This window comes from Abramis brama, assembly GCF_963993115.1.
Source record: "Abramis brama genome assembly, chromosome: 23".
NCBI lineage: Eukaryota > Metazoa > Chordata > Actinopteri > Cypriniformes > Leuciscidae > Abramis > Abramis brama.
In genome coordinates, this window is record NC_139985.1 from 6,712,161 (window position 1) to 6,724,796 (window position 12,636).

General features: G+C 36.1%; 1 protein-coding gene across 4 annotated transcripts in view; it reads right to left on the minus strand.

Moving 5' to 3' along the window:
* Positions 1-868: 868 nt before the first annotated feature.
* slc38a3a (solute carrier family 38 member 3a) overlaps positions 869-12,636 on the minus strand; it is a 50,280-nt gene continuing 38,512 nt past the window's right edge. For 3 of the 4 annotated variants that reach the window (XM_084101068.1, XM_084101071.1, XM_084101069.1), the window contains exons 11-17: positions 9,289-9,453; positions 8,372-8,451; positions 7,657-7,757; positions 4,846-4,970; positions 4,562-4,706; positions 3,906-4,009; positions 1,769-2,939 (exon numbers count right to left, since the gene is read on the minus strand). In XM_084101068.1, the coding sequence (XP_083957194.1) occupies positions 2,835-2,939; positions 3,906-4,009; positions 4,562-4,706; positions 4,846-4,970; positions 7,657-7,757; positions 8,372-8,451; positions 9,289-9,453 (825 nt within the window). In that variant the 3' untranslated portion in view covers positions 1,769-2,834. Of the gene's footprint in view, positions 2,940-3,905; positions 4,010-4,561; positions 4,707-4,845; positions 4,971-7,656; positions 7,758-8,371; positions 8,452-9,288; positions 9,454-12,636 lie in introns of all 4 variants that reach the window. The other variant, XM_084101070.1, reaches the window with a different exon arrangement.

The following is a 12,636-nucleotide window of genomic DNA, read 5'->3' on the forward strand; positions in this document are numbered from 1 at the left end:
TGCTTAAAAAGTGCTGCTGTCAGCCCAGGCGTCAGCTCGGAAGCTACAAAAGCGGTGCGTGTGAAAGTCTGGGGATGGAAGAACAGCATTATGGGGGATCTTGTTGGTCAGGGCAGTTTCTGCTGCACCGCTGCTAATGTTATAGTTGCAGCAATCACGGATTGTACTTCTAAAGGGAAAAGTATGTATGCATGATTCATCATCGATGCTAAAAATGTCTACTTTGTGCTATATGATAGTAAGTTAATAAGATCTAACTGGTTAACTACCTTCATCATTAAATCAATCATTTATGAAGTGGATACATCAGAGAGGAATCAAATACTCAGCATCATCATGAAATCAATGATACACTCTATGAAATTTCACTCCAAATTCAGAAGAAATTCTCTCTCTCTCTCTCTCTCTCTCTCTCTCTCTATATATATATATATATATATATATATGATTTTTGAGTGAAATGATCCTTTGTTTCAAACTCATCTTCAGCAATCAGGAATCATTTTGAGCCATTAGATAAGGACAGATACTGGCAATTCTTTAACAACTGGCACATTTAGTTTTCAGGCTTGTAAACACACATCAACATACACTGCTAAAACAATGGGACACTTTTGTGCTTGAGAAACCACATTGGTGTGTGAGGCATTAAACCACTACAGACAACATGTCACCATCACCAAAACACACAAATAAAGGCTTCTTTACCAAAAAAATTAACCATGATCTCAATGGGTTATTTCACTGATGCACTTCAGTAAATCACTCATTTCTCTTTGTATATCCAAAACAAAACACCACAAAGAGGGAAATGAAGCATCTGGTCATGATAAACAAGGATGTTGTTTTTTTTTTTTTTTTTTTGTTGTTGTTGTTTTTTTTAACAGCCTGGAAAAGGAAGTAGAGATTGTAATTTGGAATATATTACAGTGCCTTTGCTGTCAGACAGGCCCTTGATGCAGCACCAGAGACATTTAAAACACTGAAAGAAGATATCAATATATGTAATTATGCTGATACTGGTTCACAGATATGATGATTTATTTATATGTGTGGCTGGCCTATCCATTAAACATTAATTAAACAGACAAAATTAATTAAAAAGTACCACAATTTAAATGCACATCTCATTTAGACAGTCCATTACAGTACATTCACTGACTGAAATATTCTTTCTCCGTAAGCATAAAGAGGAGAGAACGCACACATTCACACACAATAAAACACCACAGTGTTACCACTTAGATCATTATGGGCCAGTAAGTGCTTGATTTATAGTATTTTAGGATGACGAGTTTCAATTACAAAGATTAAAATATTCATGATGTACCATGTTAAACATCCACACATTACTTGTTTTTTTTTTTCCTTCAAACAATTTACAGTTAGTAGTACATATGCTTTGTTCATATATCTGTCTACAAAATATATTATTAATCTATGATTATGTCATAAGTCGTAACTGGGTCACTAGGTCAAGAGATTGAGCGGAAGTTGTGCTTCAAATGAAAGTGCTACAGTTTAAGGTTTCAATAATCGCCAAATGACCCTTTGACCGTGAACCGATCTCCAAAATCATCCGTCTGGTTCGGTTAATAGCATAACTAGAAGCAACATTTTAATACGATCAGCTTTCCACTGAGCAACATTTACCCACATTTACGCCATTTGCCCTGGAACTAAAACGTTTATGTGCACCAATGCACAATATTTGTTTCTCCAATCAAGGAGAAGACCCTGTGAATGTTTTTTTTTCTTTTTCTTTTTTGGTTTTCTCTGCTTATAAATCCAGAGTCTTTCAAAATCAGTCTGTCAGTAGGACTCATGAGACCATTACAAACTGACCCTACGATTAACTGTGCTTTCCAATCTGTGCTTTCCCACTGCAACCAGCAGTATTTATTCAAATATTCAAAACGTGCCTTTCACCATAATTATTTAGATCTGAATCTTTTAAAGATGGCATTTAAGCTGAACAGTTAAATATTGTAAAGGGATGTGATAGATATCCTTGAGAGGACCAGATGAATTGGAATACTCTTCTATTTTCTATATCATATATATATATGTATGCTCATATACCTGCTAATAGATTTATCTCTAAATATTGTAGAAAGGATAAACATTATAAATCCATATAAAAATGTGACATGTACATCTGTTCTATACGTACAATTTGCATAAATTTGAAATTGTGTAATAGACTGCAGCCAAATCAAGTCTGGATTCTAGACGAGGTCGTGTGTTGCCCCTCAACAGCCTTCGGTGTCAGATATCGCACAGCTATTGCACAGAGTATTGCTATATCTAAAATGAGATATGATCAAATAAACAATTTAATAACACCAATCCTCCCATCAGAACTGAGCACTTACTGTGATTCTAATCTCTTGTGAATGTGGCCGAGAGGTAAAGGTGAAAGGTCATGATATTAAGGGATGGATGGGAGGTTGGACCAGCTGATCAGTCCGTTTGGTTAGAATGCAAAATCCCTTTTGTTTGCAAACCCTGCATACTGCATGTGCTGTTACTATGGCACATACTGACTATTACGGGCTTTTGATTTTCTAGTTCTGGTCATCTTCTCCCCACATATCAAGCTTTAAAATTAATATTTCCATGCCCTTTCATGACTTTAAATGGAATTAATGCCGGCCTGAGATGGGTCAACACCCCATTTACAGCACATGCAGGTCACAAGGCCAAATAATGCATTGATTGAAATCTAGGAATCTAGTGATGATCACTGACTGATCTAGTGAGAGATTCTGCATCCTCCCCAACTACTGACCCAAAAATAAAATGAAAAAGCATAAACCATTAGAGGATGAGGTCTAATGACCACTGTTTCCTTTGCTGTTCCCTGACGTCCAATCAATGATGATGAAGCTCAGGCTCATTATCATAAATAAGACTCCTAAAATGGCAAAGCAAGCAGCCTATAAAAAAAGAAGAGAGGCAAGATTATTAACACTATGATGTAATCGAAATATGCAAATGAAAAATTTGATTGGGTGCATATTCTGAAGAAATGTCTAAACAAATTAGACATAAATAAAATTTAAAAAATAAAAAAAAATTAGCATACAAAAAAAGATTAAGATTTTCTTTTGTATTGTGCCACTTTCATGTTTGTGATTTTAAAATGAAACACATTGGCCCCGTACACACTGCGGCTAAATTCAGTAGTCATTCACCTTTTAGGGCTTAATCCTGTTCTGTACAGACACAGTTCAATCATTTACAGGAGTGACAATTGCATTCTACAACCGAATTTACTCCTGAAAATGCAGGTAGTGACAACCGCATTTACAAAAATTCTTCTTTACGGACCCGAACTGAACAAAGTTGTTAATGATGTATTTAAAGGTTTTTCAGAAATGTTTCTTTCTTCTTTATGTGCGGAGCAAGAAATCACAGGGACGAGCATTGACTCATTTGTGTTTCAATAAATACAAAATTTGCATACTTTCACTGCAAATTTCAACGCAATTTTAAATAAAACAAAAAAACACAACAATGAGAATTGAGGGGGGAAATGTGCTTGATTGTCATGAAAAACAATCTCACAATGCAAAAAAAAAAGAAAAAGTATAATTCTTAATGGCCCTAAAAAAGGCTGGACATAAAATAACCTGGACATTTCTTAGAATTTCTCCAGGAACTTCTCCAGCTTCCTGCAGTTTGCTGTAACTTGAGGTGAACTAGTTTACTAGTTTTCAATAGTTTGGGTCACACCAAAGATTTACCCGAGGGATTTACAAAGCACTTAGAATGATTAGTTTTCAGAGAATCTCAGCCTAGAAAGGTTTCAAAGCATCAACATTCCTAAGAGAGGCAAGAAACCAGATCCCACTATGGATGAATGGGATGAAACCGAATACAGTATGTCTGCAAGTACTTACAAGGATTTTCGGCGGTGAGCGCATGGGTTCATCTTCCTCGGGAACAATGCGGATGTAAAACACAGCAGGAAATATAAAGATGAGGCACGGCGCGGACGTGGCACCTGTGGAACAAATAAACACATGTAGACACTTACTTACTAAATGTAAACCTAAACCTTCACTAACATGATTCATCCCTCAGGAATAAGTCATAAATGTGTCAGAAAATCTTTAGTTAAAGCAGTTCAAGTTACATAAGTCTCAGTCATTTAAGGAGATTTCTCAGGGTGGTCGGGCCCTTACAGAACAATAGTGTCCATTTTTCTCTGAGGTAGGTAAAACAATTGGTGTTAACGAGTTAAGTATGAGATCAGGAGAAACTATCATGTACTGTAATAAAGGGAAAGCATAATGGGACTTTGTTGATAATTATATACACATTCCAAAGGTGATTAATAATGCTGGTGGGGATTTATGCACGACTGGCACTGTGCGTACAGTATTATAGTCTGAAACTTTAATGCATGTGCTGATAAAAGCGAATGTGAGGTCCTTGAGGTTGCCATGGAACAGTACGCTGCTCTCATGCTCTTTTCACACTAATGGAACTTCAAAAGAAAAAAGAATCCATCGAGAATCCAACATCACTCAAGAGCCGAGAGCACCAAACCTACCGATGATCCCGAAGATGCCCAGGATGTTTGGGGCGAAGATGACCAGTAAGTTGATGAGGGTGAGGAGGCAGACAGCTATGGCAATGTGACGTGGCCACCAGAAGGTTTTATTTGCGAAGAACAGCTGCTGAATTGCTCTCCTTACCTGAGAAAAGACATGAAATAACAAAGCATTGAAAACAGACACTGAAATCCAATCCTGACTCCTCGACAAAGCTGTAACTGGATAAGATGAAGTTTATTTAAAATGGTAAAGTTTGTGTGTGTAAGTGTGTAATACTCACAGGAAACAGCACGATGGGTACAGTGAGTGTGACTGCAGTCAACACAGCTAGACGAACGCACAGGATGAGTGTGTCATACGGGTCAATTCGACTGTAGGTGTGCAACAGCTCGGCTTCCACCTTATCTACACACAAATAAAATAATTTGTATTTAAATGTCAAATTAAAAAAGGTTTATTCAACAATAATTCAAATTATGTTGCGTTCCTCACTGCTTTAGATCAGTAGTTCTCAAAATTTTTCAGGTGGCGGACCATTTCAAAAGTAAAACAAACTTTGTGGACTACAAACTAAAAAACTTCAAAATGAAAATTCTGTCATAATTTACTCACCCTCCAGTTGTTTCAAACCTGTATGAATTTCTTTCTTCTGCTGAACACAAAGGAAGATATTATGAAGAATGTCGGTAACCAGACAGTTGTTTAAGTACTATGGCCATTGAGGCCCATCAGCTGTCTGGTTACCGACATTCTTCAAAATATCTTCTTTTGTGTTCATCAGAAGAAAGAAATTCTTACAGGTTTGAAACAACTTGAGGATGAGTAAATGATGACAGAATTTTAATTTTGAACTATTCCTTTAATAAATACTGAGATTAAATAGACTGCTACTTTTAGGTATTGAACCTAAATGAGCCAAATATTTGCTAGCTAAGAAGTTTTGAATGAATTGAATCACTTACTGAATTGAAAAACAGAAACATTTAATCACAAATGAATGTTAATACAATGAGTTAATTCATTATTTGTTGAGTAATTAGTTGATTCATTCAATCTAGGGATTTTTGCCATCTAAAATTATTTTATATATTTTCAGTATGTCAGAAAGTTTGGGTTTTTTTTGACAGAAATTAATACTTACATTTATATAATAATACTATATTCAGCAAGGATACATTCAATTGATCAAAAGACTTTGAGATTGTACAAATATTTTTTTAAATAAATGCTGGGGAAAATGTATTACGGTTTCCACAAAAATATTGAAATGTTTGGGCAGCAATCATGTGACACTGAAGACTGGGGTAATGATGCTGAAAATTCAGCTTTATCATCACAGGAATACATTAGATTATAAAATATATTAAAACAGTTCTTTTAAATTGTAATATATTACACAATATTACAATTTTACTGTATTTTTGATTGAAAAAAATGCAGCCTTGGTGAGTAAGAGACATTTTCCGAAAACATTTAAAAACAAATCATAACAACCCTACATTTTTTAATGGTTTTGTATATCATTTTTTTAATCACTAAATCAACTCTCAGACCTACTGACAGTTTGAGAACCACTGCATTACTCTTTCCCAGCTCACACTGGTAATAGTTTTCATTAATGCACAATGGCCACTAGATGGAGTGCTAACACTTTTTACAACATGACCGTGCATCCAACACAGATTTATTGAATCAGATGATTAGATCTGTGACATCAGCACATGCACATGCTGATCCTGTAGCTGAGCAGGTCTCAATCTTCTTGTACTTCAAAAGCTCTGGAACATGAGGGTGAATATTTTGTGCCTAAAATAAGAAAACACACTCTTCCTCGTTCCCACTGCAGTCACACTGATCTCACCCAGACTCTGACATCTCAACTTGAATGACCACTCAGCACATCCATCTTGACAGGTCTTAATGAAACAAAAAAAAACCTCCTCCACTCTCTCCATCTCATCTGAGTCACACTGTTGTCTCCTGATGTGTAAAAAGGTAGGGAGCTGTCCTGGATGACCAAATGACCTTTAATAATTGCGGCAACTACCCATCCCTGCTGCTTCATGCTCTGTAACATATGACAATTTTGCCTTGCTCTTCACCTCTACCCCTAGATGTTTGATTCATTCTGTATTAGCCATCCTAGCACATCCAACTCTGAATGTTATCTACAATACAGTCGACAGCGGCTTCTGTTGTCTAACGTTTGGAAACAGATTATTGGCACAATATCTGCATTTCTATTGTTATTCTTAGAGGACGTTCACATAGGACATGTTTTTACATCCATCTGCAGCGTTTTTTACATTTTTGGTTTGTGTACACCAGTGGTTCTCAATTCCAGTCCTCGTGACCCACTGCTCTGCACATTTTGTATGTCTCTCTTATCTGACACACTCAGTTCAGTTCATGGAGTCTCTCCTAATGAGCTGATGATCTGGTTCAGGTGTGTTAAATAAGGGAGACATACAAAATGTGCAGAGCAGTGGGTCACGAGGACTGGAATTGAGAACCACTGGTGTACACATGCCTCTGACTATTTTTAAACAATACTCTGTCTGGTAATAAATAGTCCAATGCATTCTGTTCCCTTCATTTCTACTACATCTAACTCTGTCAACAGAATAAAGGCCCTTCACACCAAGAACGATAACTATAACGATAACTATATTAGCGTCGACACCAACGGACGATATTGTTCTGTTTATTATAAGAGCGCTGTCTGTCGCTTTAAATGCTCAAGCTCTTTAAAGCAGGAAAGATTCTGAATGGCTGTCAATGTTTTTATCGTTCATCAGCTAGAACAAAAAAGATGTAATCGTTATAGTTGTGGTGTGGACTCTGCTGTTCTTTTATATTTATAATGATTTTTAGAACTATATAATTATCATTATCATTAATAGTTATCGTCCTTGGTGTGAACGGGCTTATACTCTGTATAACACTCACTGATGCTATAGCTTGTCCCCAATTCCCACTAGAATATGATTAATATTTTTATTGTCACTTTGTCATTGCGGTACACATTTTCACTCTTTAGTACTCAGTTTCTACTATCTTGAGTAAAGGAAATGATGGTAATAGGCCTCACCGATGAAGGTCAGATATCCAAACAGAGCAGCCAGGAGGTACATGATGTACATGACCGCAATGGAGATGTTGGAGACGTGTTGCATCTTTGTCTTTGTGGGGCTGAAATCAGAAAAATATTAAGGATGTGACAAAATAAGACACAGATAGACTAAGCACATTACAAATTAAAAATATCAGTTCATAAAGTTTATACAGTCAACACACACTACAGACACATTTCAGTCTCCTCAAAAAATCTCTGAAGTGGTCATAACGCATAAATATTCATACTAATGGTCTATTTCTACCACTCTGATGTCTATTTATAATAGAATGTTGAACAAGTACGTACTTGTATGTACTTAAAGGAATACTGTGGCATAATGTTGATTACATTGCATAATGGAAATAATTTCTTGATTTCTAGTAAAGTCAGTATTTTAATGTTTACAGATTGGCCCTTTTCACTAAGTGCCTCACTGTAATCCAGATTTTTGCTTTTTTATAAGAAAATGATGGAAAAAAGTATGCCACTAGTGTTGTCGCTTAGACTTAACTTGTACTGAACCCATAATATTCCTGTAATGTCTGTTTAAATATGCTAATTCCAGACTGGTAAACCACAGCTCTCCGAAAAGAGAAGAAGATTGGTAGTGGTGCACAGCGCAATAGCCTCCATATGCACACTGTGACTCATCTCTGATTCCAGAACTTTGAAAGATCTTGCCACCTACTTGCGCAGCTCCGTGTAAATTGGCAGCACCTCGGGGTGGCACACGAACGCAAATGCCAGGATGGGAACCGTGTAGGCCGTCTAAAAAAATTAAAAACACAGACCAGACCACGTCACGTCACCATGGATACAACAGCAGCAACCATAAAACTCAAAGTCCACACTTTAAAGCCCATTAAACACTGTGGAGCATTTCAGAGAGCTAATTGTAGCTGTGATTAAGTCAGACTTGGACAGAGCTCAGGCCTGGATTCATTAAAAATGCTGGTCCTGTGCACACAGAGAAAGACTGAACTTAACACTCCTGACTACAGATTTTTACACGTAACACTCTGACAGTAAAGGACATGTGTGGGAAAACTGCACACGGCGATGTGCGAGTTGACACTTGTGTATGTGCAGGAGATGCATTAATGCTCGAGACATGAATAATAAAGGACCATAGGCCACAGACTGGAATAAATATGGACCTGTTTGGTTAACGTCTTACAAAGCCTGTGCTGAGCAAAGACTACATTCACAGAATTTTCATATGGGTTTCATTTTTCCTGCAATTAGAGAGCAAAAGAGAGGTAGTAAAATGCCAGTTCTTTCCATATCTTCCCAATTTAGCAAACCACTCAGCAATAATCTTTAAAACCACAGCCCGTCAAAGGTTCCAAACTTCCTGTGCTTTAGAAATGTGAATATATTATCATGACATACCACATAATATCATATATTATCATAAGCTGAAAATCCAGACTGATGCGTATATAAGCCCACATATATACAAGTCATGCAACGGATTATTGGGAACTACAGTGTGTGTCCATTTGATTTCGCTTAAAGTCTTATGTCACATGACTCATCATAATTTGAATGAATGTCACAGCATGATTTCAGTGCATTGGTATTGTAAGTTACGCAATGACATACCTGCGAGTTCATGTTAAAGAGGTGAGGGGTGCAGGCAGGGTCACTTTCAGGGGTCATCTCCACTCCTCTGTGGTCAGACACGATACTTGTGTTAAAGCCCACCACCGTCATGTTATGGGTAAAGTCCTCAAAAGGACATTTCACCTGGAACTTCTTATAGATCACCTGGAGGGAGACAAGAGATTCAGTAACTAAACAAGTCTCGCATAGGTTGCGCTAAACTCACAATGAGTTTTTAAGGGTTCATATCTTTGAATCATTTTTCCCTTAGGGTCCACTTATCATAAGTCATAACATTTTTCATGACCATTTCAAACCCGCTTTCTGTCCCTTATAATTAGCCAGGACATTTTGTTCAGCTATGGATTGCATTTGCATGCTTTTATAGCAATTAAAAGGGCTTTTAGTATAATTTTAAAAATGTACCTTTTCAGGTCGTGGTTCACTTGTCTTTTTGCTGTGAAATCTGATTTTTATAAAGTGAACATAAACGTTTTTAGAAAAATCATTTTAGAGTATCAAAGACATTATTGGGAGATATAAAGTGACAACTGATATTTAAATGGATTTTATGTAAGCATCTATACTGTAATAAAGATCTCATTGACATTGATCTCATTGATATTTAAATTTCATCTTACTTCTTTGGACATATAAATATCAGTAACTGCACCAAATTGCACATTTGTGCTCAGTTTGGGGCTCTGAATAAAATTAAGTTTTTTTCCCTCCCCAAGTATGAGCTCCATATTGACTTATATCATACTATATAAGCCATAAATGCCTGATGTATCAAATATTATACATATGCAATTTTTTTGTCATTTTGTCTAAAGGTTTCAATAAACTGCTCCATTAAAAAAAATGTATTAGACATATATCAGGCTTTACAGGGTTCAGACTTTAAACATGTTGACATGTAAATGTGGGTTGTCATTGGCTGATTTATTTGTTTTTCCGATGCCAGAAATCCAAGGATGAATCGTGTTTACTGCTTAGTTTCAAAAGATGGTGTTTTTGAGTTCTGAAAATGACATTTACAAGTTACAAATTCATAAATTATATTCTATTACATTTTAGCTTTGTTTCGCATGGTTTCTCATGATATGACCCCTTTAATCCTGAAAGGTACACCGCTTTATACTGTAATGTTATTCATCTGTGTCACATGACCAGTCGGATGAGAGCGAGAGAATATTGGGGTGGCTCTGGCGCGATTATGTCATTTGGTGCTTGTTCAGATCACAGCAGGGATGATGAATCGAGTGAAGAAGAGAGAGGCAATGCTATCGTATTCAGACAGGACCATGGTGTAAAGACCAGATGGTTTCATGAATCCAGTGTGAAGATGTGGCACAGCCAATGCCACACGCTCACACTAGCATGAGGACAGAGAGAGAGAGAGCTGTGTGCACATATTAAAGCTCCCCTCCGAAACTAGGTCAGTGAGGTGCACTGAACACAACCCCACTCTAAAAATACTAAACACTCTCACACAACATCACACACTCATTCTGCTGGTGGAAAAGATGAGCACATCATAAAATCCCCCAACTTATTATAAGATTTAAACTGCTAATTGGAACTGTATCAAGATTAAATATAAATTTTCATGCTCTCAGCACATTATTCAAGAAGAAATGTCAAAATAGCAGAGTACTGCTTCATGATGGGAATACTAAGCAGCACATGGCATCTGAATGAAACAGATTTAAAGGGATAGTTCACCCAAAAATGAAAATTACACCCATCATTTACTTGCACATGTTGTTAATAGTAAATACTGAGTAACTTATATTTTAGACACAATATTGCCAGATAATGTCTTTTTTTATTTTTTATCTGCCAATGAAAACAGTTCCAAACAAAGCTTAATAGAATTAAACACAGTGTGTCTCCGAGCAACACATAGTAGTGGAGTTACAAATGAATCAGTGTATTGAACGAATCGATTCGAATGGACGGAATGAATTGTTTAATGACTCACTCAAAAAGAAAGACCTTTTGCCAACTGACGTATCGATGTAACATCTAAAACACAGACTAAGAGTCTGTCTGGAGTGAACAAAAAAGCTGACTTATCCACCTTATTTTTCAACATGGAAGTAAGCTGTTTTCTGTGAATGTGCAAGTCTTGCGATGCATTAGCCGCTATAGGGAAATAAAAAGAATATCAAAGTACAGTAAAGGGTAAAACTGTTTGTGCTACAAACCAGTGTGTTTCTTATGAAGGAAATATGATGCCATAAAGAATCGCATGCGCAGGGTAGGATTTGTAATCGTGTACATAAGATTGCAAGCGCAAATAAAATGTGCATGTGCAAGAGAAGATTCATAAATCGCCTTTCAAGTGTAAGAAAAAGAAAAATGTTTGCAGCTTCATGCTACGCAAAATAAATATGATCTGTATTCTTCTGACTTCCATTTTTCCGTGCTTACACTTTTGGCAAGTTTTTTTTTGCACAAATACGGCCAAAAGCACTGCAAGCCTGTGAACAGCAATTTGCAAGTGAAAACAACAGAGTCAGGAACTACAAAACAGATTGATCACGTAAAACCAACCTTTTTGTAAAAAAATAAACTGTTGCAAATGTCTAAATGACTTGTGGTGTACATGGGGCAAAAAAGTTCCTGAAATAACCTGATTTGTACAGTCTTTAACCATATAAGCAGATAAGACAGTGCGTCTTTCTTTTAGCTGCGCTTACAGTTTTGGCAAAAACTCACAAAAATGGAAGTCAGAAGAATACAGATCATATTTAATTTGTGTTAGCATGAAGCTGCAGTTTCACAATACATGAATTGCACTTACGAATAACAGTAAAATGCTGCAAATATTTTTTTCTTACACTTGAAAGGCGATTAACACCTTTACAAATCTTCTCTTGCACATATAAAACATTTTTACGCTTGCAATGTTATGTATATTTTCACAAATCTTACCCTGCGCATGCGATTCTTTATGGCATCATATTACCTTCATAGTTTATAATTAATATTAAAATAAAATAGTAAGACATATCAGTTTGAAATATCAAGCAGCATAACAAGCTGTTTTTGTACAGCTAAAAATAACTGGAAGTGAATGACACCGGAGGCAGTGAAAACAGTGAAAAGTCAGTTTTGTTGGATTGTGTATCAGGACTTTCAGAACGCTACTCGACAAATCAAATTCAAGGCAGTGTTGTTGTTGTTAACTAAAAATAAATCTAAAACTATTAAAATTTGTTTTTGTTAATTGAAATAATAAAAGAAAATAATTTCCATTAAAAAAAAATCATAATAATAAATAATAAAAAAATTCAAATAAAATAAATTACATTACATTAGAAAAACTTAAACTTAAAA